This window comes from Eleginops maclovinus, chromosome 6 (genome assembly GCF_036324505.1).
Source record: "Eleginops maclovinus isolate JMC-PN-2008 ecotype Puerto Natales chromosome 6, JC_Emac_rtc_rv5, whole genome shotgun sequence".
NCBI lineage: Eukaryota > Metazoa > Chordata > Actinopteri > Perciformes > Eleginopidae > Eleginops > Eleginops maclovinus.
This window is the reverse complement of record NC_086354.1, coordinates 452,146-479,527: the sequence shown is the minus strand read 5'-3', so window position 1 is coordinate 479,527 and position 27,382 is coordinate 452,146. Positions and strand designations below refer to the sequence as shown.

The 27,382-nt window shown below is 43.5% G+C and overlaps 1 protein-coding gene across 1 annotated transcript in view; it reads right to left on the bottom strand.

Moving 5' to 3' along the window:
* dpydb (dihydropyrimidine dehydrogenase b) overlaps positions 1-27,382 on the bottom strand; it is a 40,931-nt gene that overhangs the window by 6,761 nt on the left and 6,788 nt on the right. The window contains exons 6-19 of the mRNA XM_063886067.1: positions 25,714-25,910; positions 25,126-25,207; positions 24,730-24,817; positions 24,442-24,549; positions 23,927-24,096; positions 14,177-14,387; positions 13,153-13,337; positions 8,810-9,025; positions 8,127-8,291; positions 7,297-7,365; positions 7,093-7,176; positions 6,328-6,448; positions 6,092-6,211; positions 5,538-5,680 (exon numbers count right to left, since the gene is read on the bottom strand). Of these exons, the coding sequence (XP_063742137.1) occupies positions 5,538-5,680; positions 6,092-6,211; positions 6,328-6,448; positions 7,093-7,176; positions 7,297-7,365; positions 8,127-8,291; positions 8,810-9,025; positions 13,153-13,337; positions 14,177-14,387; positions 23,927-24,096; positions 24,442-24,549; positions 24,730-24,817; positions 25,126-25,207; positions 25,714-25,910 (1,959 nt within the window). The remainder of the gene's footprint in view (positions 1-5,537; positions 5,681-6,091; positions 6,212-6,327; positions 6,449-7,092; positions 7,177-7,296; positions 7,366-8,126; positions 8,292-8,809; positions 9,026-13,152; positions 13,338-14,176; positions 14,388-23,926; positions 24,097-24,441; positions 24,550-24,729; positions 24,818-25,125; positions 25,208-25,713; positions 25,911-27,382) is intronic.

Here is a 27,382-nt window from a genome sequence, read left to right as displayed (position 1 = left end):
ATTTCTGAAAGAAAACGGAATCTGCTTTAAGTGCTGTAGCTCAACCAACCATATGGCAAAGGACTGCACTACAATTGTTAAGTGTTTTGAGTGTGACAGCACCCGACATATCTCAGCTATGCACCCAGGACCAGCACCGCACCTCACGACTCCTCTGACCTCGCCACAGCATGGCGGGGAGGGAGAAGAGGTAAACGACACCAGTGAGGTTAGCGCAAGCTGCACAGCAGTATGTGGTACAGGACAAGTCGGACGGTCATGCTCCAAGATATGCCTGGCAAGAGTGTACCAGAAAGACCACCCAGAGGAAGCCATCAAGGCCTACGTCGTGTTAGACGACCAAAGCAACCGATCGTTGGCCAAGTCCAGTTTCTTTGACAAGTTTGACATCCACACTAAGCCATATCCTTACCAACTGAAAACATGTTCTGGTATAGTAGACACTTTCGGCAGAAGGGCATCAGATTTTATCGTGGAGTCCCTCAATGGAAAAGTTAGGATTCCCTTACCACCACTCACTGAGTGTAATGACTTACCTGATAATCGGTCTGAAATTCCCACACCAAATGCCGCTCTGCATCAGCCTCACCTGTCAAAGGTAGCAGAACACATCCCAAAGCTGGACCCCACTGCTGAAATCCTCCTGCTGCTAGGGAGAGACGCAATCAGAGCACACAAAGTAAGGGAACAAATAAATGGCCCCGCCAATGCACCCTTCGCACAACGCCTTGACTTAGGCTGGGTGCTGGTCGGAGAAGTCTGTCTAGGGAGCACACACAAGCCGAACGTCAGTTCCTTCCGGACGGCCATGGTCGACTGTCATCGGCCCTCACTCTTCCAGCCATGCACAAGCCTTTTGCACATTAAAGAGGAACTTCACGACAGACTGCCAGGAAACAGTGCCTTACCACCCAGAGCTAAGGAACACAGTCTGGGTCAAAATGTGTTTGACTGCACGGAACAGGACAATAAGCTAGCACCTTCAATCGAAGATGAAACTTTCCTCAAAATGATGGACAAAGACGTCTACAGAAACGATTCACACAGCTGGGTTGCTCCATTGCCGTTCAGACTACCTAGGCAACAGCTTCCCAACAACCGCGAGCAAGCACTCAAGCGGTTTGGCTCACTCCAACGCCAATTCAAAAGAAAGCCAGAAATGCAACAGCAATACGTGGAATTTATGGGTAAACTGCTGAAAAACAACCATGCTGAGGTGGCACCAGAGCTAAGAGAAGAAGAGTGCTGGTATTTACCAAGCTTTGCAGTGTATCACCCACAGAAACCCGATCAAATCAGGGTAGTGTTTGATTCAAGTGCCCAACAGTCTGGGATCTCCTTGAATAACGTGCTCTTGACTGGACCGGATCTGAACAACACCCTTCTAGGAGTGCTCATGCGGTTCCGAAAGGACAAGGTCGCTGTGATGGCAGACATTCAACAAATGTTTTACTGCTTCCTTGTGGACGAAAAGCACAGAAACTACCTGCGATTCTTATGGTTCAAGGACAACAACGTAGCCAACGAGGTCATTGACTACAGAATGAAAGTTCATGTTTTCGGGAACAGCCCATCTCCTGCAGTGTCGATCTATGGGCTCAGAAGAGCCATCAGAGATGGCGCAGAAAAATATGGAACAGACACAGTCAACTTCGTCGAACGGCACTTTTATGTTGATGACGGCCTCTGTTCTGTCCCAACTGATGCAGAGGCTATTGGGCTGCTTCATAGGACTCAAGCCTCACTTGCTGAGTCTAACTTGAGGCTCCACAAATTTGTCTCAAACAGTCAGGCTGTCTTGGAAGCCTTCCCAAGTGAGGACTGCGTACAAGCCAAAAGGGATGTAGACCTCAGTGGAGATGAGTCACCCACCCAACGCAGCTTGGGGCTCCTGTGGGAAATAGCAAGTGACACATTCACCTTCTCTGTGTCAACCGACACCAAACCATTCACACCGTCGAGGGGTTCTTTCAATGGTGAACAGTGTCTTCGACCCTTTAGGGTTTCTGGCTCCAGTTACGATCCAAGGCAGGGGCCTTCTCAGAGAGTTGAATTCTGAGACATCGGAGTGGGACACCCCATTGCCTGAAGATAAGTTAGGCAAGTGGGAAGCTTGGAGAAACTCGCTTCAAGACTTGAGGCACTTTCATATACCTAGGATGTACACAGGCATCTGCCCAGCCAAGGCTGAGCGAGTAGAACTCCACGTCTTTAGCGATGCATCTGTGAAGGCCATTGGTGCCGTAGCCTACCTGAAAGCCATCCAAGAAGACACAGTAGACGTGGGATTTGTCATGGCAAAAGCCAAACTTGCCCCTCAATCAGACCCGACCATTCCCAGACTTGAACTGTGTGCAGCAGTCTTAGCAGTGGAAATAGCTGAGCTGATTCAGGATGAACTGGATCTAAAGCTGGATGCCACAAAGTTCTACACTGATAGCAAAGTTGTCCTTGGATACATTTACAACCAGTCCAGACGGTTCTATGTGTACGTCCATAATCGGGGTCCAGCGTATACGCCAGTCTACCATCCCTGAACAATGGCACTACGTGAACACCGAAGACAATCCGGCTGACCTGGCGTCGCGGTCGGTCCCAGCAGCACACCTCACAAAGACAATGTGGTTCAACGGACCAACCTTCCTGCGCAAGCCCTCTGTTCAGCCAGACCCTGCCTCAGTCATACCTCAGTCATTCAGCATAGTCTCACCAGAGTCAGATGCAGAGGTCCGTCCAGCGGTGAAGAGCTACATTACTGATCTACAAGGGAAAGTTCTCAGCACAGAGTGCTTTGAAAGGTTCTCCACATTCGACACTCTCCAACGAGCCATCGCACTCCTTATTCATATAGGGAGATCCTTCAGCACTCCGACAGGCAAGTGCAAGGGATGGCATCACTGTGACTTACCTCGTTCAGTGGATGAGCTTTCCCAAGCAAGAGAAGTCATCATCAGAGCTGTTCAGAGGAATACCTTTGTGAAGGAATTTGAAGCTCTGGAGAGAGGAAAGCAAGTTCCGTTAAGCAGCTGCCTACGCTCTCTCAACCCAGTCTTACAGGATGACCTCCTCTGCCTTGGAGGCAGACTGAAGAATGCAGATGTGTCCATTGAACAAAAGAACCCTGTCATTCTCCCAAAGAACACCATGTGTCCTTGCTTCTCACCAGATACCACCATGCCCAAGTAAAGCATCAGGGTCGCCAGTTAACAGAAGGTGCTGTACGAGCTGCTGGGCTCTGGATCCTGGGAGGCAAGCGGCTCGTTAACTCAACTATTCACAAGTGCATCACCTGTCGCAGACTTAGAGGACGGATGCAGGAACAAAAAATGGCAGATTTGCCCACAGAACGCCTTACAACCTGCCCTCCCTTCACGTATGTGGGACTGGATGTCTTCGGACCCTGGCACGTCTCCACCAGACGCACCAGAGGGACACAACCTCAGAGCAAGTGCTGGGCCATACTATTCTGCTGCATGAGCTCCAGGGCAGTTCACATCGAGGTGATTACCTCAATGGACACCTCAAGCTGCATAAACGCATTGAGGCGTTTCTTTGCCATAAGAGGACCAGCCAAACAACTGAGGTCAGACTGCGGCACAAATTTCATTGGGGCTTGCAAAGAACTTGGGCTGAGTGCAGATCAACCAGACAGCACAGTGCAGAGGTATCTGCAACATCAAGGATGCTCCTGGGTGTTTAACCCGCCTCATGCCTCACACATGGGGGGTTCATGGGAGCGCCTCATTGGGTTAGCCCGAAGAATCCTGGATTCGACGCTCCGCGAACACAGCACTCGCCTAACTCATGATGTTCTGTGCACACTAATGGCAGAAGTGACAGCAATTCTGAACGCAAGACCACTAGTTCCAGTATCGAATGATCCCGAGAATCCATTCATCCTCACACCATCGATGCTGTTAACGCAGAAAGTGGGCGTCCCACCACCTCCAGGTGACTTCACAGGCAGAGACCTCCTCACGAAGCAGTGGAGACAAGTACAAGCATTATCCAACTTGTTCTGGAACCGTTGGAGACAAGTGTACCTGTCAACCTTACAAAGCCGCAAGAAATGGACAAGGTCCCACCAGAACCTGCAAGACGGTGACATCGTCCTCCTCAAAGACAACCAAGCTGCCCGCAACAACTGGCCTTTGGCAGTGGTCACAAAGGCTATTCCAGGAACAGATGGAAGAGTCCGTAAGGTGGAACTAAAGACAGCAAACCAAGGCCAACCAAAGACTTACCTTAGACCAGTGACGGAAACGGTTTTGCTTCTTCATAAGAACTGATGTTTCAGTTGTAGATCTTAGTTGAATGTAATGTTCATGCTAGTATAGTGACCTCACAGTGGTCACAGCGGGGAGTGTGTCGCCATTAGGGCGATATATTTTGACTTTTATTTTGACACATTGAGAAAGAATACAAACTTTTACTTTGATACAATTTCCTGTAACTTCCTTACCACTTCCTGCCTTGTCATCAGTTACTTCCCACTCAGTTCCTATCTGTTGAAAACAGTTAATACTTAAGAATTCCTGACCGTGAAAGATGCTAGAAGCAAAGTCGTAAGTAAAACTCATTGTTAAGTTAAATAATTGATAGATTAAGTTAAGTTTAAAGTTGAAAGAGAAGGTAATAATAGTCTTAAAAGATCGTTTTTATTTACATGTATTTACAAGGATATTTCATAAGACTTCATGTGAAGCTGAACTTTATGTTAAAAAATGTCAAACTTTGTTTTGTTGCAGTTTTCACTCTGCCATGTAATGCTGGAATCTTCAGTAAACAACAGTGAAATGTTAACTACGACACAGACTCCTGGTTATTGCATCAGAGTTTAACTTGTTGGATAGCTTCAGTTGTTACACTGCAGTGAAGACAACACAGTCGTTAATTTATAAATGGATCTGAATCTGCAACCTGTTTACCTCAGATTCTGTTTACCTAAGCGTACGTACATTTATGCACTTTCATAACTGCATCATATCGGCTACCTGGGCTGGGTACCAAACGTTAGGCAACTCCTAAATTTTGATCACATGTTCTGTGATTTAAAAAAATAAAATGCTATGTGGCATATAACTGACTGTCTTTCTTGTTATTGTTATCCTGCAGATTTAATTTGGTTGGATGATGTTATTCATTGTCAGGACGTCTCTGTGCATTTTAAGTAGGCTGTGTGTCTGCGTCAGTTAAGCTGCAGCATGTGCGAGGCGCTGCAAACGGCTTTTAATTTTCGGTAACGCAGGAGTACTCTAACGAGTTACTTTTATTAATAGGTAACGCTGTAACGTAACTGGTTACTTTTAATTGATAGTAACGTTGTAAATTAACCAATTAACTACTTTCCAAAGTAACTATACCCAACACTGTACACAGATGATAAAAGCTAAAAATGTATTTGGTGAAAAGTAAAACAAAATGCATACAGTGATATCGAAGAGTAAGGGGATTCAGAACAAAGTAATATGTAATTAAACCATGAACTGTATCATGATAACAGTGACTGCCTGAGGATACCAGGACTCATGTCTCACCTGTAACACAGAGGCTCCGGCGTGAAGGAACTGCAGTCCGCTCTCTGCAGAGTCGATGCCTCCGGTGGCCAGGATAGGGAAACCAGGGATGGCTCTGGCGATGGCGGACACCGCCCTGAGAGCGATGGGTCTGATGGCATTCCCTGCACACAGTGTTCTGATCAGGGAGAGCTTGGGAGAAGTGCGTTGTTTAGATGAGTAACACATATTCCCTGGAAGTAGGATTCTATACCTACACCCCATCAACACATCCGGCCTTGTTTGGCTCTGATTTAACGTTGTTCCCCTTCTTACCTCATCCTTTCCCTATATCCTCCATCCCCTCAACCATTCATCCCTCCCTTCCTAGATCCTTTCATCCCCCATTTCCTTTATTTATTATTCATTCACTCCTCCCTCCATACATCCCTCTGATCATTCATCGCTTCATCCATTAATCCCTTCCTCCCCATATCATTAAATGGAAATAAATTGTTTACTGACATATTGTTGTGTCGTAGACCTTGTAGTGAAACAGGTTGTGTGTGTGTTTGTATGTTTGTGTGTATCCTCACCAGACACCCCTCCATAGGTGGTCCGTTTGCCCTTTCCAACCCCCGGCCAGGGGGAGGCGTCAGCCTTCAGTCCCATCATACCTGAGACTGTGTTGGTGGCTGTCACTCCATCTGCTCCACCTAGGAAACATCAACAGTACATAAATTGCCCGGTTGTAAATGTTTCCACTCTGCAAAGTGAAGGGAAGGAAGTGGAGGGAATACTTATCGATTCTGGAGGGATGAAGCGTGTTTACCTTCATTAGCAGCCTTGGCGATGTCGACAATGTTGGTGACATTTGGAGTCAGTTTGGCGAAAAACGGAATGGTAGTGGCCGCACGCACCCAGAGACAGATGTTACGCACCATCACCGGGTCCTAATGACACACAGAAACACACGCATCATCTTCTACCTACTTGCTTTTTCAAAACTCATGATGTCTAACTATCTATCTTTTTCCTCTGTTTTACATTTGTTTATTTTAACAGGACTGTTATCTTCTGATTGGTTAGTTTTTCTGCTCGCTTTGTATTATATCTTGTTTTATTTCTTGTTGTATTTTTCTTTTGATACTAGCTTGCTGCCTTTTGTGTTTTTGTTAGATTTCTCTATCTCTCTTGACCCATTTAATTTTCCATGTTATAGATTTCATGCATTCTTATGTGTGTAAATAAAAAAACAACACTTGTCAATACACAAAACATTCAATAAATTGTCAATTTTGGAAAAATGACAAGGAAGGGTAACCTATAGCAGAACAGGATGTAGAACATTTATACAGTATGATTACGAGTCTAAAATATGCTGATGTATGATTTTAAACTATACTTATACTATACTACTCAATCTATGAGCATATATTGCATATTATTGTATATTATACAATCAGAATTGTGTGTGTGTGTTGTGTGTGTGTGTGTGTGTGTGTGTGTGTGTGTGTGTGTGTGTGTGTGTGTGTGTGTGTGTGTGTGTGTGTGTGTGTGTGTGTGTGTGTGTGTGTGTGTGTGTGTGTGTGTGTACCTGTCCACAGGCCAGTCCCATGCCTCTCTCTCCCATCCCATGAGGACAGGACAGGTTCAGCTCCAAAGCATCTGCTCCAGAAGCCTACACACACATTTGTATGTCAGACTATCACACACAGTTTTGTATGTAAACTGTACATTTAATGAATACAAAATAGTTTTCCTGTGTACAATGTGTAACTGTGTGTGTGATATGTTACACCTCTGCCATTATGGCTAGTTCTGTCCAGTCTTCCTTGTTGTAACTGCACATGATGCTGGAGATCACCACCTGACAGAGGAAAGGTTTTCACAGTTTAACAAATCTATCAACATGTTTGTACGTAGATCTGCATCCCGTTTAGCAATGACAACGTAGATCTGCATCTGGTTTAGCAATGACAACGTAGATCTGCATCTGGTTTAGCAATGACAACATCATAATAATTATAATAATTGTATTTGTATAGCACCTTTCAAAACATAGTTACAAAGTGATTTCACATAAAACAGAAGACTGGGACAGAGAACCAAGACTGTTTGAAATTTAACCTATGATAATTCTTTCAGTTCATAGGCATTTAGCTGCAGGAAATGTTATGACATCAATTTTGGATGTCCTGAAGGCAGTTGAGCAGATTAACAGTGTTACGGGAGTGGTCTGCTTGAATAAATCTGGGTGCCATCTGCATAAAAATGGAAACTGAAGTTGTGGTTAACGATGACGTGGTCAAGTGGGAGCAATGACTACCTGTTGCAGCTGATCTGGCATTTGCAAAAAACATTGTTGAGCCGTGCCAGGGATTACCACCCAGGTCTCAAAGGGTTTCAAAAAGATTTCATGATCAACAGTATCAAATGCGGCGCTTAAATCAAGTAAAAGCAGGAGATAATTAAGTCAAAACTTTATGAAGAGCGGTTTCAGTACGATGGTGTTTTCTAAAGCCAGATTGGAATTTTTCTAAAATATTGAAACATCATGTTCTTAGTAAGTAGAGTCAAGGCAGGACTTTGTCCATAAAGAAAAAAATCCTGACGTGAAGGGAAACTGACGTTATTAGGGAAGTCCTTCTTCAGCTCGGTCACTGACTGGCACCAGTAGGCGGCGGTCTTCTCACTGATGAGCTCAATGTTGAGGAAGGAGCCCTGACCGGGTCCGAACATATGTCCTGAGGTGGTGCCACGCACAATACGAGGAGACACATTGGTCACCAGATCCTGCAGACATAGATGTATAAAGATGACTCATAGAGGCAGAAGTGTATCTACGAAGCATATATCTACTATCTGAGAAGCATACCTTTTTTTTTAAAGCAAACCTGCTCCCAGGTTCTCAAATATGATTACTTGCTGATTAGATTGTGCATTCCTTCTCATTTTTGATTGCTTCACCATAGTAACGTACAAATATGAAGATTTTTACTTTTTGTTGGCCCAAATATGCAATATGAATTGGGCTAAACCTGGCTTCATGACACTGTAACGCAATATTTTTTCCAACCTTTACCAGACTAGACGATTAATAAAGAAAAATACTGATCAAATATGAAAAATGATTGTTGATTGCAGTCATTTTTTGGCTGTTTTTATTTAGATTTAACCATTTGTGCTAGTTTTGAAATAGTGCCTTGTACCTGGAAACTAAATGAACCTGCGACAAACTGAATAAGCCTCATAGGAAAATGGTCATGGTTCTGGCCACATCACATGTTGTAAGGTTTTTATGTACACTGTACCTTGTTCAGTCCAAAGGTCTTGGTCAGAGCGAAGCCCCATCCCTGTTCAAAAGCTCTTCTGATCATTGCGGTGCTGGTGGTGGGGGGTGCAGATGCCAGGCCAAACGGGTTGGGGAACTTTATTCCACAAATCTCCACGCTGATGTCCACCTGATCTATGGCACTGTAGAACAACGGCAGCTTGGGAACCGGGTCCACTGAGTGTCCATTCAGAGACTGCAGCGGGGGAGAAGGGACATACATGTCAACTACATCATATTTTTACATGTATGGAGTCAGGCGTGAGTTAAAAACATCATGTACTCTTGTTAAGGAGAAAGTCCCATTTGTGTGCTGCTTGTGTGGTGCATTCATGAATATCTGTACATACCGAAAATAGGAAACATTTGACAGTCATGACATGAACTATGTGGGATATCTACAGTAAACCTAAATCCAACAAGGATTATACCATATTAGCATTTGGTGATGATTTGATTTGTAAAAAGTGGCGAAATAAGTAGGGTTCAACCTTTTGCAGCAATGCCCTGTGTGTTGCCTTTGTTTAAAGATTATAATATTAGTTTCAAACTAAAACTGTTCAATATAAATCATTAAGGTTGATTTGTATTGTGTATACTGCCCCCCTGTGTTCTTTTGCGGTACCTAGGATGTGTGCATGTAATAGGGGAATTTATTTTGTTGACGTCAAGACATGCAGCCGGTGTTCCAGTTTAACTGGATTCCGGTTCAACTGGTTGAGTTTGTTTATGTTTTCCACTCCTTGAGCGTCATATGACGCTGTACGGCCGAATCATATGTGGTTGCCAGGTTCGTCATTTTCACCTTACTTGAGTGTCTGAAGTGTGACCAGATAATATATTAAAAAAAAATCTTGGCGAAAAAACGTAAGCATCACTTCATGTAAATGTGCATGTGGAGATCACCTACAGACAACAACACAAAATATGCTGGCCAAAAAATAGAAAATATATATACAATATTCCAACTCCACCGACGGGATTCGAACCCGTAAATCTGAAAATATAAATCGCAGCCATGATCGGATCATTACGCCACTGAACGGCTCGAACAACGCCGTGCTTGAACCATATAGATCTTGTCAGCTGTTGTCAGCAGCTGTTTACAAATCACCGTTTAACATGGATGAAATAAACCCCACCATGTTAACTGGTGATATTCACAATATGACACAGGCAGACGCTGCCAACGCAAGCCTCAGAAACGAATGCAAAAGCCATGTGTTACGGACAATAGACAAGCTTGGCCATCTGAAAGGATATTGCTTTGTTTTTTAGCCTTAAAAAAGTGCATATAGTGACCATTACAAAGCACTTTGGATGGGAAATTACAGTTTTCTCTCCCCACCTTAATCGAGTATGACCTGATGGCGGATGATAGGATGGAAATTCCCTCCCAAGACGTTGCTTGCCATCACCCCCACCTACTGCCAGTTGCTGACAAAATTGCAGCTGTGGACCCAGACGCTCCAATCCTCCTGCTCTTAGGAAGAGACATCTTAAGGGTGCACAAGGTGCGCAAGCAAATCAACGGGCCTCACAATGCTCCTTATGCGCAGCGGCTTGACCTAGGATGGGTCATAGTCGGGGAAGCCTGTTTGGGAACAGTCCACAAACCAGCGGGTGTCAACGTCTACAAAGCAAACGTGTTGAACAACGGTCGCACATCCTTTCTTAGTCCATGTGCAAACAATATTCTGGTGAAGGAAGACTACAGTGGCATGACACAACATCATAGGCCAATCTCTTCTGTCTGTGAGAAAGACACAGGACTCATTGTTGGTACAGATAGCCTAGGGTGTTCAGTCTTTGAAAGGTCCAAGAATGATGACAAGCCAGCACTATCCATGGATGACAAGGCCTTCCTGAGCATCATGGATGAACAGGTTTACCAAGATGACAGAAACAGCTGGGTGGCACCATTGCCATTCCATTCTCCCAGACAGCGTCTTCCTAGTAACAGAGCAAGCTATGAAGCGTCTCTGCTCACTTCGGAGAACTATTCAGAAAAAGCCAAAAATGCAAGGTCACTACGTTGAGTTCATGCGGAAGATGTTGGTTGGAAAATGAGCAAGCTGGGCCTGCTCCACCTCTAAAGGAAGGTCAAGAACATTGGTACCTCCCGACATCCGGTGTGTATCACCCACAAAAACTGGATAAGATAAGAGTTGTGTTTGATTCAAGTGCTGAGTGTGACGGAGTGTCGCTGAACACTGTGCTCCTCAGCGGCCCAGATTTGAACAACACCTTTTGGGAGTCCTTCTGCGGTTTCGAAAAGAACCTGTAGCTTTGACAGTAGATGTGGAACAAATGTTCTACTGTTTCGCCGGACGAGAAGATCCCAGAGATTATCTACGATACCTCTGGTACGAGGATAACGACATCAACAAAAATGTAGTAGAGTACAGGATGAAGCAGTTTGTGGAGAAGCAGTTCTATGTTGACGACGGCCTCACCTCAATCACCACATCTGAAGGAGCCATAGATGTTCTGACAAGAACCAGAAAGATGTTGGCAGAGTCCAACTTGAGACTTCACAAGGTAACATCAAAAAGTGGACATGTGATGGAAGCCTTCCCTGCAGAAGATCGTGCAAAGGATGTGAAGGATTTGGACCTTGGAGTTGACCCTCTCCCTCTTCAACAGAGCCCGGGACTCTCCTGGAACCTTGAAACAGACAGCTTCACGTTCCTGGTGTCCAACGAAGAAAAAACATTCACATGGAGAGGTATCTTGTCCACAGTCAACAGTCTGTATGACCCTCTTGGGTTCGTAGCACCCATAATTATGCAAGGAAAAGCAGAAGTCATGGCTATTATGAATGCAAGACCCTTGGTCCCTGTGTCAGCAGACTCAGACATGCCAGCAGTCTTCACCCCAGCGATGCTTCTTACTCAAAAGATGAGTGCTGTTTCAGCCCCTTTTTTGGAAGAGATGGAGAAGAGAATATCTACACACTACAGAGCCGCAGGAAATGGACAGATGAAAAGTCAAATGTCAAAACGGGAGGTGTCGTCTTGCTGAAAGACAGCCAAGTACACTGAAATGAATGGCCAGTGGGACTGGTTGTGAAAACTCTTCCGAGCAGCGACAGAAGAGTCCGTAAGGTGGAGGTGAAGATAGTCAAGGAAGGGGCTACAAAGGTGTTTCTGAGGCCAATATCAGAGATTGTGGTCCTTCTTTCCGATGAAACCTACAGAAAAGACTGAGTATGTTGTATTGGTAGTGGTACAATGGTATTATACCAAGCGGGGAGTGTGTTGCCTTTTTTAAAAAGAAAAATATTAGTTTCAAAGTAAAACTGTTCAATATAAATCATTAAGGTTGATTTGCATTGTGTATACTGCACCCCTGTGTTCTTTTGCGGTACCTAGGATATGTGCATGTATTTTGTTGACGTCAAGACATGCAGCCGGCTCTCGGTGCTGCAGAGTTCATTGCGTGTTACGCTTTTGCTTTGGATGCTATTTATCTGTAAGTACCAGAACATAATGTTTAACCTGTGAAACATTAATATGTTGTAGAAAATGTGAGTCTTTAACATTTTCCCTGTATGTAGAGAGTTTGTTAGAACATGCTTAATTTAGCAAGCAGTTAGCTTTATGTTTAGCTTGCTAGTAGTAGCAGTATTGTCAATGCACTGTTTAGGCTTATTGCATTTAAATGTTGGCGTGCTTATTGCATTTACATTTACAGTAAGCTGTTGTTTTCATATGCCTTTGATGGCAGAATGGTGAATTGTATTTGTTTGTATATCAGTAATATATGTACTAATGTATGTTTTACTTCTGTTTTGTATTTCTAGTTTCACAATGAGAATCTTACAGTAAACTTCAAGAAAAGACAAAGCCTTGTGATTATTGGAGGATTCAAGTTGTTAGCTACCTGTCTAGCTTTGCATAGATACGCGCTGCGAGGGCAGTACACCCTGCATTTTTAGCCAAGCTGTGTTCACTTACGATACATGCCAAAGTAAATAAATTTGAAAGACATAAAGTAATAAGGACTCCACTTGAACATACCACATCAAATGTGAGGTTCAAATGTCAGGTACACCTCTTCACACAGAGAACCCTACAGCTGACTTTTCAAATCAGATGAGATAAAGGTCTGAAGACAATGAGACTATTTTATTTTAAATTCAGTTATAAACTTGGTGGGCGAGCTCAAGTTTCCTAGTTAGGACTTCTTAAGACTAAATTACAAATTCCAACCAAGATGACACATACTGTGTTAGCTTCTTGTCACACAACTGGTTTGGATCTGGTCTGAGCTCTTGTTTTTGAAAGATGTGTGAAGTGTGTTTAAGCAGAGACATTTTACCTGCATGTATCTGTGGATGTGCCATGAAGCCTGTTTGCCATCATTCACTGATTCCACAGTGGTGTTTGCCAAACCGGCAATGTCTCCTCCTGCAAACACCCAGGGCTCGCTGGTCTGCATGGTGTCCGTGTTCACCTCTGGAGTCCCCCAGCGGGTCATCTTCACAGGAGCCATGGCTTCCTTCACTACGCACAGACAAGAAGTAGCTCAGGTTATGTTTGCAATACTGTTCTGCATCAATTGGCAACACATCTGAAGACTTACATCAAAAGGCTCAAGACCGAGAAGACTACACTTCTTTTTGTATGTAACACTGCAAATATAAAGATTTTTTAGGAGACCAAGATTTTACCTTAGCTATATTAGTCTATTGCATACATGAAAAACTAACATTTTCAGTACATTTGGAAACTACACTTCAATTACTCATTACTCATTGGAATGTTGAAGAAAAGATCTGTGGCAAACACACATTTATGATACTCTATACACGTTTTGTTCAGACGGATGATCTCCACACATTAACACCACATACATTTAATTGGCAAAAAAAAGTAAAAAGGATAACATTAGGCTATAAAACAAAAAACTACATCACAATCACATGGCTGTGCTCACAACAGCTAAGCTAAAGGCGGCTAATGTTTGGTGTAATGACATTTAGCCGCAGTTTTTTAAAACGCAGAAGCTTCAGCCATTCACCAGTGGGGTATGTACTGACGTAGTTTCTTCCGTAAAAGAAAACTTAGAAATCTTGTAAGCGTGTGTCAACCAGAGACCTTATTTCAGGTACCTGAAAAAAAACCTAACTTTGCAACAAGGTAACTGGTAGTGCTAACATGCTAACACATTTTCGAGTTTAAGGACTCATTCTATTTTATTTGTCGAATTACAAATTTGATACAAAACACACACAAGAGAGAGCTTATAAACATCTTATGATTCATTTTCACAACACTTATTTTATCTAGCAAAAAGGCTTACTGCTGATCATTCTTTGTGTTGCAGCTGATTGGTCGGTTACCTTGAGGCTCGTTGAGCATGGAACCAAAGGCACTGATGATGTAATCAGCCTTCAGCCTGACAATTTGCTCCTCGTCTTCCAGCCAATCACCTTCCTCAGTCTGCTCCGTGCGACAGAACTGTAGCCCGGCAACATGACCGTTCTTCATGATGACCTCCCGAGGAGACAGGAAGGGCAGGAACTCACACTTCTCCTCCTTAGCCAACTCCATCTGACAGAGAGAACTCGCGGTCAGTATTGTCATCTGTTTGCCAGCTCTTAGAGTCCTGTTGTGAACCCTGAAATGTTGAGTACACCAAAGTAATATAATAAAAATGTATGGTAGGGTCCCCAGCTTATAGAAACTGCTGGATGCTAACTTGGAAAGGAATAGAAAACTGTTTTAAGACGAGTTTTAAAAATGGGCAGTGAAGGGGATTGTCTAATGTGCAATGGCAGGTCATTCCACAGATTAGGACCGGCAGCGGAAAAGGCTCTATCACCCTCTGAGCTTCCGTTTAGGCCTTGGTACCTCCAGGAGCAGCTGATCAGCTGACCTGAGGCAGCGGGCAGGAGTGTAAGGATAGAGCAGCTCAGAGAGGTAAGACTGGGCGAGACCATATAAAGATTTAAAAACAAATGAAAGAATCTTAAAATGGACTCTAAAGCGGGGGCGCTAGTGAGCAGCGCATGGAGTAGACGTACTTTCAGGAGCTCCTCCGTGCCAATACTTAAATTAACTATTTTGACAGTCTCACATTTAATTTCATTAGCCTCGAGAATAATCTCACACACGAGAAGCGTACCCAGTTAAGTTTATGCAACAAAATGCCGACGAAGAAGTATCAAAACGTCGAGCTATCTCAACTATCCTCTGCTAACGCTAACAGTGCTAGCGGTGATCAGCCAGGTCATGACTCCGACGGCAGCGACACGGAGCAGATGCCGTTAACCTGGGAAAAAATTGCAGACAAGATTCTTGAAAAAATGAACGACAGGTTTGACAAGCTAGAGCAGACACTTCAGATAGTGCAGACTGCAGAGCTCTCAAAAGGAACTAATGAAGAAGGTAGAGTCGGTGGAAGAGGGAATCCTGGACCATGAGAGCCGCATCACCTGCTTAGAGAAGACGGTCTCGGGACTGAAAGATGATAACAACGCGCTCAAGTTAAAAGTGGATGACCTCGAGGGCCGGTCGCGTCGCAATAATATCCAAATTATCGGCATTCCTGAGCATGAAGAAGGAGGTAAACCAACATAATTCGTTGAGGCATTAATCCCGAAGCTTTTCTGCGAGGGCAGCTTTCGGTCACCGGTGGTTATCGACCGGGCACACCGGGTCCTCCGGCCGCCTCCAACAGCTGGAGCTAATCCTCGCGCCATCATCGCCAGGATCCACTTCTATCGGGAGAAGGAGCTCATTCTTCGCCTCCGGAGCGATCGACAACTGGATTATAAAGGAAACAAGGTGCTGATTTCCCGGACTACACGCCTGAAGTGATGCGGCAGCGGCGGGAATACACCGAGCCCCTGCGGATGCTACGGGAGCTGAAGGTGGAGCACGGCTTACTTTCCCAGCGAGGCTCCGGATAAATCACAAGGATCGGTTCAAGGTTTTTAATGCACCGAGTGAGGCAATGACTTTTATTAACACTGACTTAAGAAACACATCTTAAAGGGGTCTGTGGCCCATGGTGTGAAGGGCTAAAAGCATTATTGCAATGCTAGTCTTCACACATTGATAACAGTCTGCAACAATTTCTGAGACTGTCAATTAGATTTGTCTGATTTCAAATAATGTTTGGCAGCGGAGTTGAGCTGAGTTAGCCATTACAGCTTCAACAGTTAGGTAAGTTTGAAAGCGGGTTTCAGGCCGTGCGCGTAGCGGCCCCGAGCATGAAGGGATGTCCGTGCTTCGTTTGGGGAAGTGCTTGGGGGCAGATGGGGGTCATGTTTAGGTTCATGGGTTTGTGTGAGTGTGTTACCTCATGCTACAACGTATGGTCTTTATGTGTCTCGTTTTACTTTGTTTTGTGCACTCTTGAGAGGTTACCAGATTTCTTCCATTTTAGAGATAATGTCAGTACCTGATAATATAACACATGGCAGTATAAATGATACATTTACGTTGGTCTCCTGGAATGTCAAGGGGTTGGGTCATGTGATTAAAAGGGGTCGCGTCTTCTCGCATCTTAAGTCATTAAAGCCGGACGTAACCTTTCTTAAGGAAACGCACATTAGTGTAAATGAGCAACGCAGGTTGAGAGCGAATTGGATCTCCCAAGTTTATCAAGCACCTTTTACCCGCAATTCTAGGGGGGTTGCCATTCTTTTCCGAAAACACATACCATTTCGCCTCGAATATATGACTGCAGACCCTTATGGCAGGTACTTGATGATATCTGGGCACATAAACTCCTTTCCAATAACGATGCTTAACATCTACGGCCCAAATATTGATAATCCAGATTTTTTCCGTAAAGTAGCCTATTTGATTTGATACCAGCCTCTACCCCAAATGTTATTATTGGGGGTGACTTTAACTGTTATCTTGAAGCAGTCATAGACACACTTTCTACGAAACCGCCTCCCTCAATAACCTCAGTGGGAATTCTGAATGATTTAATTAAAATGAGGAACATGGTTGAAATATGGCGACTGCAACATCCTACAGATAAAGAGTTTTCTTTTTATTCTCATGTCCATAAATCCTACACCAGGATTGATTACTTTCTGATAGCTTCTGAATTACTGCCCAGTGTTACTAACTCTACATATCATAATATTTTAATATCGGATCACAGTCCAGTTTCTCTTAACTTCAAGAACATTCTGTCTAGCCCAAAATATAGCTGGTGCTTCAAACCTCTTCTTCTTGAAGACCAGTCTTTTACTGAGCATATGACGGCACGTATAGACAAATTTGTTGTTACAAATGATAATGGGGAAGTCTCTGATTCTATTTTGTGGGAGACCTTCAAAGTAGTTATGAGGGGCCACATTATTTCATCTGAATCAGCTAAGAAAAAAGAACTTAATAGCCGCATGAAGGACATTGAAAAGATGCTCCCGGCGCTGGAGGAGACCTACAGATCCTCTCTCTCATCCACTGATTATAATAAGATTTTGAAGCTAAAATACGAATATAATTCCATTCTCAATAAACGCGTTGGAAGCCTGCTACTCAAACTTAAGCGGAAACATTTTGAACTTGGTGATAAACCAGAGAAACTGCTAGCCAGCCAACTGAGGGGCGAAAGGGCTAAGCAGGCTATTCACAGGATAAAATCCAAATCAGGCAGTCTCCTAACCAATCCGACAGAGATAAACACTTCCTTCAGGGACTTCTATAAAAAACTCTATTCGAGTAAGGTACAGGCTACTGAAGCAGATTTCTGTATCTTTTTTGACAATTTAAATGTTCCCAAATTAGATAGTGTAGCGTGGGATGATCTAGATGCCACATTTTCTGAAACTGACCTATTGATTGCTATTCGATCCTTCCCCTCTGGAAGAGCATCTGGCCCAGATGGCTTCGGTTGTGAATTTTATAAATCATTTCATAACAAAATAGTTCCACTCATGCTGCGGATGATGAATGACTCTAGGAGAAATGAAACGCTCCCCAGTTCATTATATGAAGCAAATATCTGCTTGCTTTTGAAGGGAGAAGGGAAGAGTTAGACCCTGCAAGTTACAGACCTGTTGCTCTTTTAAATTCTGATTTGAAAATAATAACTAAAGTCCTGGCTACAAAATTAGGGAGGCATATTTCCACAATCATACACCCCAATCAGACTGGATTTATTCGGTCGGTTTTCTTTTAGTAATGTCCGTCTGCTTTTAAACACAATATACTCGGTGCATGGGAAAAATACACAAGCTGCGGTTCTATCTCTCGACGCCCAGAAGGCATTCGATCAGGTCGAATGGCCTTACATGCTGAAGACACTAAAACAATTTGGATTTGGGGAAAATTTCATTGAATGGGTGAAAATAATTTATCTTAAACCAGTTTCCTCTATTCTCACTAACTCAGATAGATCCGACCCTTTGATCTGCAGTGGGGTGTGAGGCAGGGCGACCCACTCTCTCCTCTTCTCTTTGATATTTCTTTGGAGCCACTTGCAGTGGGTATAAGGGGCCAACCAGGCATTCTCGGGGTGAAGTTTGGTGATGTTGAAAGCCTTGTCAATCTGTATGCTGATGATTTATTGGTCTGCTTATCAGACCCAAGGATCTCAGTACCCAACCTCCTGAATTACATAGAATCATTTGGTAAACTGTCTGGGTATTGACATTGACAAATATCTGTCCTATTTTTTTGAAATCTTTGCCATTTAAACTTGTTACTACCCATATTAATTATCTCGGCCTCAAGATCTCCAAAAATCCCAAACGTTTACTGAAATTGAACTATTTAGATATGATGGATAAACTAAAAGCTAATATTAGGAAATGTAAGTTGCTCCCTCTCTCTATGATTGGCCGCATTAATGCCATTAAAATGGTGGCACTTCCAAGGTTCTTATACCTTTTTCAAAACCTCCCTATCTTTTTACCATTATTTTTTTTTAAGCAATTGGATTCAGCTATCTTGTCATTTGTCTGGGCAGATAAACCCCCCCCCCCCACTTCTTAGGCACATCTGCAGAGGAAGGCAAAAAGGGGTGGCCTCGGCCTTCCTGTTTTTAGGCATTATTACTGGGCTGCGAATGCGAGGGCTCTAATGTTCTGGCAGCGGGGCCCTCCTTATGATGACTGTTCCTCTCCACTTTGGCTTAAGATTGAATCCATGTCTTTGTCACAAACCTCGCTTCCAGCACTGCTTTTTTTCAAATGTACAACTGTCCCACAATTTATCTGGCCACAATTTTGTTGTTTGTAATTCTTTAAAGATACTGAATCAAATAAGAAAAATATAGAAAGATAATCTTGGATTATCAAAGATTTCGGTGAATGCCCCAATAACTGGTAATCATTTGTTTAAACCAGGTTTGACGGATGGGGTGTTTTTGGACTGGAGAGAGAGGGGCCTACGCTGTATTTCAGATTTGTACATAGATAACACCTTTGTGTCCTTCCCCCTGCTCCAGGCTAGATATCACCTCCCTCAGTCACATTTTTATCGATACTTACAGGTCAGACATTTTGTAAGGCAGCAAGTCTCTGATTTCCCAACAAGACCACACAATTGTAATTTTTATGATACAGTCCTATTACAACCACACTCCAAACATTTGATCTCCCGCTTCATTACTGCTTTTGAGGCACCAGCAAGTACTAGTCATCTCAGGGATACATGGGCAAAAGAACTAGGAGTCCCACTGTCGGAGGAATTATGGGAGGAGGGCCTGTCAAATATACATAAATGCTCTATAAACTCTAGATATCAGTTAATTCAATTTAAAGTCACGCATAGACTGCATTATTCCAAAACTAAACTTAATAGAATATTTGAATCAGTGTCTCCCATGTGTGATAGATGTGGCAGGGCCGAAGGCACACTCTCACATTTATTCTGGCACTGCTCAGTACTGGACAACTTTTGGCGTGATATATTTAATTGGTTCTCTCAGCAATATAAAATAAACATTCATCCAGACTGTACCCTGGCAATTTTCGGCTCTTCTGAGAAGACTTCAACCCTTCCTTCCCACTGTAGGCAGATCTTAAAACAGGCATGGTAGCAGCTAAAAAAAATATTTTACTTGACTGGAAGTCTTCATCACCCCCTTGCTTTAAGAGATGGCTTAACGAAATGGTCTTTGTTTCCAGATTGGAACAAATGCGTCTTAGCGGAGGGAATGCACCAAACTACTATGAACAAATGTGGAAACCGTTCTTGACCTTGCTTAATGAGACCTACATAGTTAATGTATGAAGCTGGCTGCTATGTAATATCTGTATTTTATTTTTGTATTTTTTCTGTACTGATCAAAGGTTTGGATTCTCCTCTCAGGGCTTTTTATTTTTATTATTTTTATTTTTGTTTCTTTTTAATTATCATTTTCTTTTATTTCATGTGTGTTTGTTTGTTTTTGTTGCGGTTTGTGTTGTCTTATTGTTGTTGTTTTTTTTTATTCACTCCTGACGGTATCGTGAGACAGAGAACACTGGACTATTTCGGTTATTGTATACATTTCTGTCATGTGTAGTCTCTGTCTTTTCTTTTATGACTTAAATGATGTTATGTAATACTGTCAGATGTTGTATACTTTGTAACAAAAGCTTAAAAAAAGTTAAAATAAAATATTTTAAAAATTAAAAAATGGACTCTAAAATGCACAGGCAGCCAGTGGAGTTAGGCTAAAATGGGAGTAATGTGCTCCCAGTGTGTTCCAGTTACGAGGCGAGCGGCAGCATTTTGGACTAACTGGAGACGTGCGAGGGAGGACTGGCTGACTCCAAGATAAAGTGCATTACAGTAATCCAGCCAAGATGTAATAAAGGCGTGGATTACTGTTTCAAAGTGCTTATGTGCAAGGAAGGGCTTCACCTTTGCCAGCTGCCTAAGATAAAAAAAACCTGGACTTCAATATTGCACCAATTTGCCGGTCCAGTTTAAAATCACTGTCCATCTTAAAATCCAATTTGCGACTGTTGGCTTCCTGTAGTGCTCCAAGGGGCCCAAGTCAACAGAGGGGGGTTCACAAGAGCCACTGGTTAGGGTTAGTTCATGGACATCCAGGCTTTAATGTCTTCAAGACATAACAGAACTGGTTTCAGAGAGAAAGCATCCTTCTTCTTCAGTGGCACATAGATCAGGCTGTGATCAGCGTAACAATGAAAAGAGATACCATGCTTTCTCAGGATTGAACCCATGGGCAGCAGGTACAATGAAAAAAGCAGGGGCCCTAAAACTGAACCCTGTGGAACCCCATATGACAGCGGAACAGTGCAGGACTCAGAACCTCCAAGGCTTACGCACATGGTTCTGTCTGCCAGACAGGACTTGAACCAGTCCAGGGCGGTACCAGAAATGCCCACTAGGTGCTGCAACTGAGGCACTAAGATGTTGTAGTCCACGGTATCAAAAGCCAGTTAGTCCAGGAGGAAAATAATCACATAGTCTCCAGAGTCATTTGCCAAGAGGATGTCATTAAAAACTCTTAATAAGGCTGACTCTGTGCTATGCAGTGTTTTAAAACCGGACTGGAATACCTCCAGGACATCATGCTCATCCAGAACTGATTTTAATTGAGTATAAACAACTTTTTCCAGGATTTTTGAAATAAAAAGGCAGCTTGGAGATGGGTCTAAAATTGGCTAGCACACCAGGGTCAAGACCAGGTTTCTTAAGCAGGGGTCGCACCACAGCATGTTAAAAAAATTGGGGGACAACACCAGAAGACAGACTGCTGTTAATAATGGCCAGAACCGACTGCCCTATACTAGGGAAGACCTCTTTAAAAAAGTGAGGTGGGACAGTGTCACAGGGAGAACCTGATGGCTTAATGTCGCCAACCACATCTTCTAAGGCCTTCAGAGACACAGGCTCAAACAAACCGAACACATCCCAGCAAGGAACGGGGTCAGTCGCAGGAGTAGAGATGAAAGCCCTTGCAGTAGTAACCTTGTCAATGAAAAAGTGCAGGAAGCTATTGCACATTTCGGGGGATGCCTCTGTGCACCCAGGCTGGGCGGGGTTAAGAACAGTTTCAATGGTTTTAAATAACACACGCGGGTTGTGACAATTGCAGTCGATAAGGTTGGCCAGGTATTCTCTTCTGGCCTCTTTAACAGTGATCTGGTAGCAGTGCCAACAGTCCATTAGGATGTGATAGAAAACCTGCAGCTTGTCCTTCTTCCACCTGCGTTCAGCTTTCCGGCATTCCTGTCTAGCTGCGCGAGTTCTCGCATCAAGCCAGGGCTCAGGTTTAGCTTTGGGCTGCACAGTTTTTAATGGAGCCACAGAGTCCAGTATGGTTCGGCAGGAGGAGTGAAACCAAGAACTGAGCTCCTCCGTGTTTGCGGATGTTAAGCCCGAAGGGACACACAGCTGGTTAAAAGCAGATGAGAATTGACCAGCAGTGACAGGGTTAAAAATCCGACGGCTCCGAGCAGGAGCGCCAGATTTAACTGCAGTACGGGAAAAGGCAGCTTCAAACATCACAGGCAAATGATCAGAAAACACATTGTCACAGATTTCCAGGTTGGACACAGACAAACCATGAGAGAGGACAAGGTCTAATGTGTGTCCATGTTCGTGTGTGGGACCAGACACACACTGCACCAAATGAAAAGAGTCAATAAGGCTTAAAAAGTCCTTCACCAACGGCTTGTCAGGACAACACACATGAATGTTAAAATCCCCGACAAGGGGGACACGATCATACTTAGGCATCATTTCAGCCAGCAGAACAGAGAAGTCATTTAAGAAGTCCTTATTGTATTTGGGGGGTCGGTAGATGACGGCACACAGCACCGGATCGGAGCGATCCACCTCAAATAAATGCGCCTCAAAACTGGAAGAGTAGGATGAGACCGCGCGCTGCTTACATTTAAAATCATTTTTATAAACAGTCGCCGTTCCTCCTCCACGGCCCGACGTCCGCGGGGAGTTAAAATAAGAACATCCCGCCGGTAAAAGTTTGATCAGAGGGCTGCACTCACCGGCACCGATCCAGGTCTCTGTCACGTGTGGTGCATTAAATCTGGTGATATACAAAGGTAGATACTCTCTTAGGTCATAGGTTGGGTAAGAGGAATGTTGGGTGATAGGAGAGGGAAAAACCACATCTGGAATATGTCAGGGGGCTCCTATGAACTCACCTTAGAGGGGCACACATTGTTAATGATTACCTCCTGTGAGCACACATGCTTTGGATGTGCACACATATTTTCTCCTATAAATTGCATGCACAGAGATAGTTCTGGGGGACTTCCACAATTGGCTCTGGGAACCTCGTATTGCCCATGTTGGTGTCTGATACTATGCTGTTGTAATAAACCTTATTATATACAAGCTGGTGTCTCCGGAGACTTCTTCATCATCTTCACAAACATCGCTACAAGATATACATCACACGCAGAGAAAATCCGGTCCGTGAGAGTTGAAGAAATCCTTCAGGATAAACGTTTTGTTCGCCAGTGATCTGGCGTTCACTAGGCCGATCCGGGCGGGTGCCGGGGGCTGCGGTTCGGTGGATCTGCAAGACCGTGGCAGCGTCTTCAGAAGACGGTGGTTCATCCCGCGCTGGGAAAGCCGAGGAGGGCAGGGGTGGCGGGGCTGGAGTCCCACAAACAATCCGGTGACAGGTACCAGGCAGGCATCGATGGGATCCAGGAAACGCCGGGGCACAACGAAAGGATGGAATAATCCAAGTCCTGTCCGGGAAATGATCGAAGATCCTGCCAGCCAGGCTTTAAGCTTCACCAGCCGACCGCGGCGTTTGCTGCGGCGACGGAGACGCTTTCGCCGAGGAGGTAGGCCCGGTACAGGTGAGTCGGGTTCCCCGCCAGTAGCGAGGGCACAGTTTTCTGTCCACCATGCTCAAACGCACCCAAAAACCTGACATTATGTCGAAGATCTAAAAGAGATTGGCGATCATACACCAGCAGAGACTTGATCTGTGTAGCAACAAGGGTTAAGAACACTTTGCCCAACACGAGAGTTAGCATCAGGCAGCTTCTATGTGCTGGGGACCCATACTATACATTTCTAACATAACATTTCGGGGTACTCAACATTTCTGGGTTCACAATGCTGGCAATTAGACCAATAGGTTTCCGTCTGCTTAGCAACCCGTTCATCCTCCTCCTCCCTACCTCCTCAGGGACGGCCCTGATGTTAGTGAATCCCTTCCTGAAGCACACGAACACTCTCCTGGCTCCACAGCGAAGGGCCGAGGTGGCGCAGTCAAACGCTGTGTCCCCGGCCCCCAGAACGATCACCACCCCTCTTAACTCTGGCAGAGAGGAGCGGCACTGACACATACCTGCACACAGGGAGCCAGGCAGAGAGACATGGGAGTTTAAACTCTATAAAATATATAACTCTGACCGCACCACTTGTTTTTCCACAACATACTATATGACCAAATGTTATTGCACTTTTGTTTGTATAGCGCAATAGACTACTTTTATATTACTTCTTTATTTTTTATTTTTTACAATACCATGAATACTGATTCTTCGCAGAAAACCATACAATTAATAATGATAACAAATTGTAATTGTTGCCTAGCAGTAATAATATATTATTCATTTCACTATTGGTTGATATGCTGTATGTTGGGCATTTTTCTGTGTGTGTGTGTGTGTGTGTGTGTGTGTGACAGTACCTTTCTTGCTGGCTGAGGCCACCATGGGCAGAAAGTCTTTGGAAGTGAAGAAGCCTTGATCCATAGTCAGATCCTGGAAGATTCTGGCTCTGTTGGCCTGAGGGAGACCTGGAGACACACACAGGTGCAATGGGAGAAAAACAACCCCTCCATCATGACATTGAAATTGAAGACTCACAAAAGTTCACTCTATGAAACCATGTTTGCATAACAGTTTAAAGCAACCACACGTAGACAGACTGTATTTATCCCAGAAGGATTGAAGGATAAAACTGGAAAGGCACTCACCAATCCCAATGAAGACTGCCTTGAACCCTTCCTCTTTCAGGGAAGCCAAAGTCATTCCATCAACACCCAGCCCGTTCTCACAAATCACCTGGTGGATAAAAACACACATCTATCAAGACTGTGTGAGGATTCAAATAATCATAAGGTCTAAACACGTTTTTACCATTTTAATCAAATGAATTACTTCATCTCTCTATCTTTTCTATCCAATATGTAGAATGTTCTATGTCAATACATTTGAAATGTTTGGTCTCGTATGTCAGTACACATTTAGATGATCATAAACCAAATAAAGAAAGATATACACAGTACTTATGAGAATGTTTTTCCCAGTGAGGACAATCGGTGCATTGAAAACACATGTGTGAGTAGGACAGGAGTTTCTGTGAGTCATACCTTCACTCCTAAGTCCTTCATCAGGTCTATTTCAAACTGCACAACCTCATAGGGAAGCCTGAACTGAGGGATCTCTGCTGTGCTGCAGGGAATCAAACATGTGTGTTGAATGTTACATTTCCTTTAATCCCCTTTCACTTTGTCTGTTTAATAACTTCTCTTCATTTTCGGCTCTACAAATAAGTTAAAGAGGTTTTAAAAAGTCATTCTAATGCTCAACATCTTCCTCTCTGATTTATGGTTTGGGTTACTTTACAGGTATGCATTCAGTTTCTGTCAAAGAGACCTTAATCCAGCTCTTCCTCATAAATGCCATCACTTTCCAAATGATAAAGTGACAAAATAATCTCATTTTGCTAAATTAATGTCACTAGTTTGTTTGTATTTATGTTTATTTTGTAATGTTTCTGAGCATCTAATGTAATATGTGCCTTGGCAACTCTACTTTTTAAAGTTCCTACAATGAATATTGACAAAATACATTAAATCAAATACCTTAATTGATAGAATATAATTACATACACAATGAAATATAATATCTTACTTTGATATGCTGTACTGTACAGTAGTATGAGGATAATGTGTTACCTCAGCCCTCCAATCCACTTCTGCTTCTCAAATATGGTAATATTATCATATCCAAGGCGGGCCAGGAAGGAGCCGCAGCTGACTGACGCAGGGCCACAACCAATCAGAGCAATGGGGGCATGGTAAGGCTCTGGCATCTCATTGGCAGGTGGCAGTTCAGGATTCCTGACCTGAGGGATGCCCATCTTGCTAAACACCTTAGAAGAAACACACACACACACACGCACGCACACACACACACACACACACACACACACACACACACACACACACACACACACACACACACACACACACACACACACACACACACACACACATTTGTCAATTAGTCAACCTCCGTCACCTTTGAAGAATAGTAGCCACTGTGGACACATTAATGAGATGATGATTTATAAATATCACTTGTTCAAGCAGGAAAAAGTCTAGTTCATTGCAAACATTCAAGATTACTCCTGAAGTAAATAGTGTTTTTTAATGGGGTTTTCAGTTGCATGAAATTGTGTATGTGGTTTTTCACATTTTGTTTCTACAAAATCAATCAGTGAATTAGGAACATTTACGCATCTGAAACTAGATGGTTGCTAAGCTGCCGGGATATCATCTAAAAATAGTGGTGATGTTGTGCAACTGTGGTTATACAGTTAGGTCCATACATATTTGGACAGAGACAAAGTTTCTAATTTTGGTTCTGTACATTACCACAATGAATTTTAAATGATACGATTCAGATGCAGTTGAAGTGCAGACTTTCAGCTTTAATTCAGTGGGTTGAACAAAAAGATTGCATAAAAATGTGAGGAACTAAAGCATTTTGTAAACACAATCCCTTCATTTCAGGGGCGCAAAAGTAATTGGACAAATTAAATAACTGAAGATAAAATGTTAATTTCTAATACTTGGTTGAAAACCCTTTGCTGGCAATGACTGCCTGAAGTCTTGAACTCATGGACATCACCATACGCTGGGTTTCCTCCTTTTTAATGCTCTGTCAGGCCTTTACTGCAGCGGTTTTCAGCTGCTGTTTGTTTGTGGGCCTTTCTGTCTGAAGTTTAGTCTTTAACAAGTGAAATGCATGCTCAATTGGGTTCAGATCACGTGACTGACTTGCCATTCAAGAATATTCCACTTCTTTGCTTTAATAAACTCCTGGGTTGCTTTGGCTGTATGTTTTGTGTCATTGTCCATCTGTCTTATGAAACGCCGCCCAATTAATTTGGCTGCATTTGGCTGGATTTGAGCAGACAGTATGTCTCTGAACACCTCAGAATTCATCCGGCTGCTTCTGTCCGGTGTCACATCATCAATACACACTAGTGACCCAGTGCCACTGGCAGCCATCCATGCCCAAGCCATCACACTGCCGTGTTTTACAGATGATGTGGTATGCTTTGGAACATGAGCTGTACCCCGCCTCCTCCATACTGTTTTCTTGTCATCATTCTGGTAGAGGTGGATCTTGGTTTCATCTGTCCAAAGAATGTTCTTCCAGAACTGTGCTGGCTTTTTTAGACGTTTTTTAGCAAAGTCCAATCTAGCCTTTCTATTCTTGAGGCTTATGAGTGGCTTGCACCGTGCAGTGAACCCTCTGTGTTTACTTTCATGCAGTATTCTCTTTATGGTAGACTTGGGCACTGATACGCCTACCTCCTGGAGAGTGTTGTTCCCT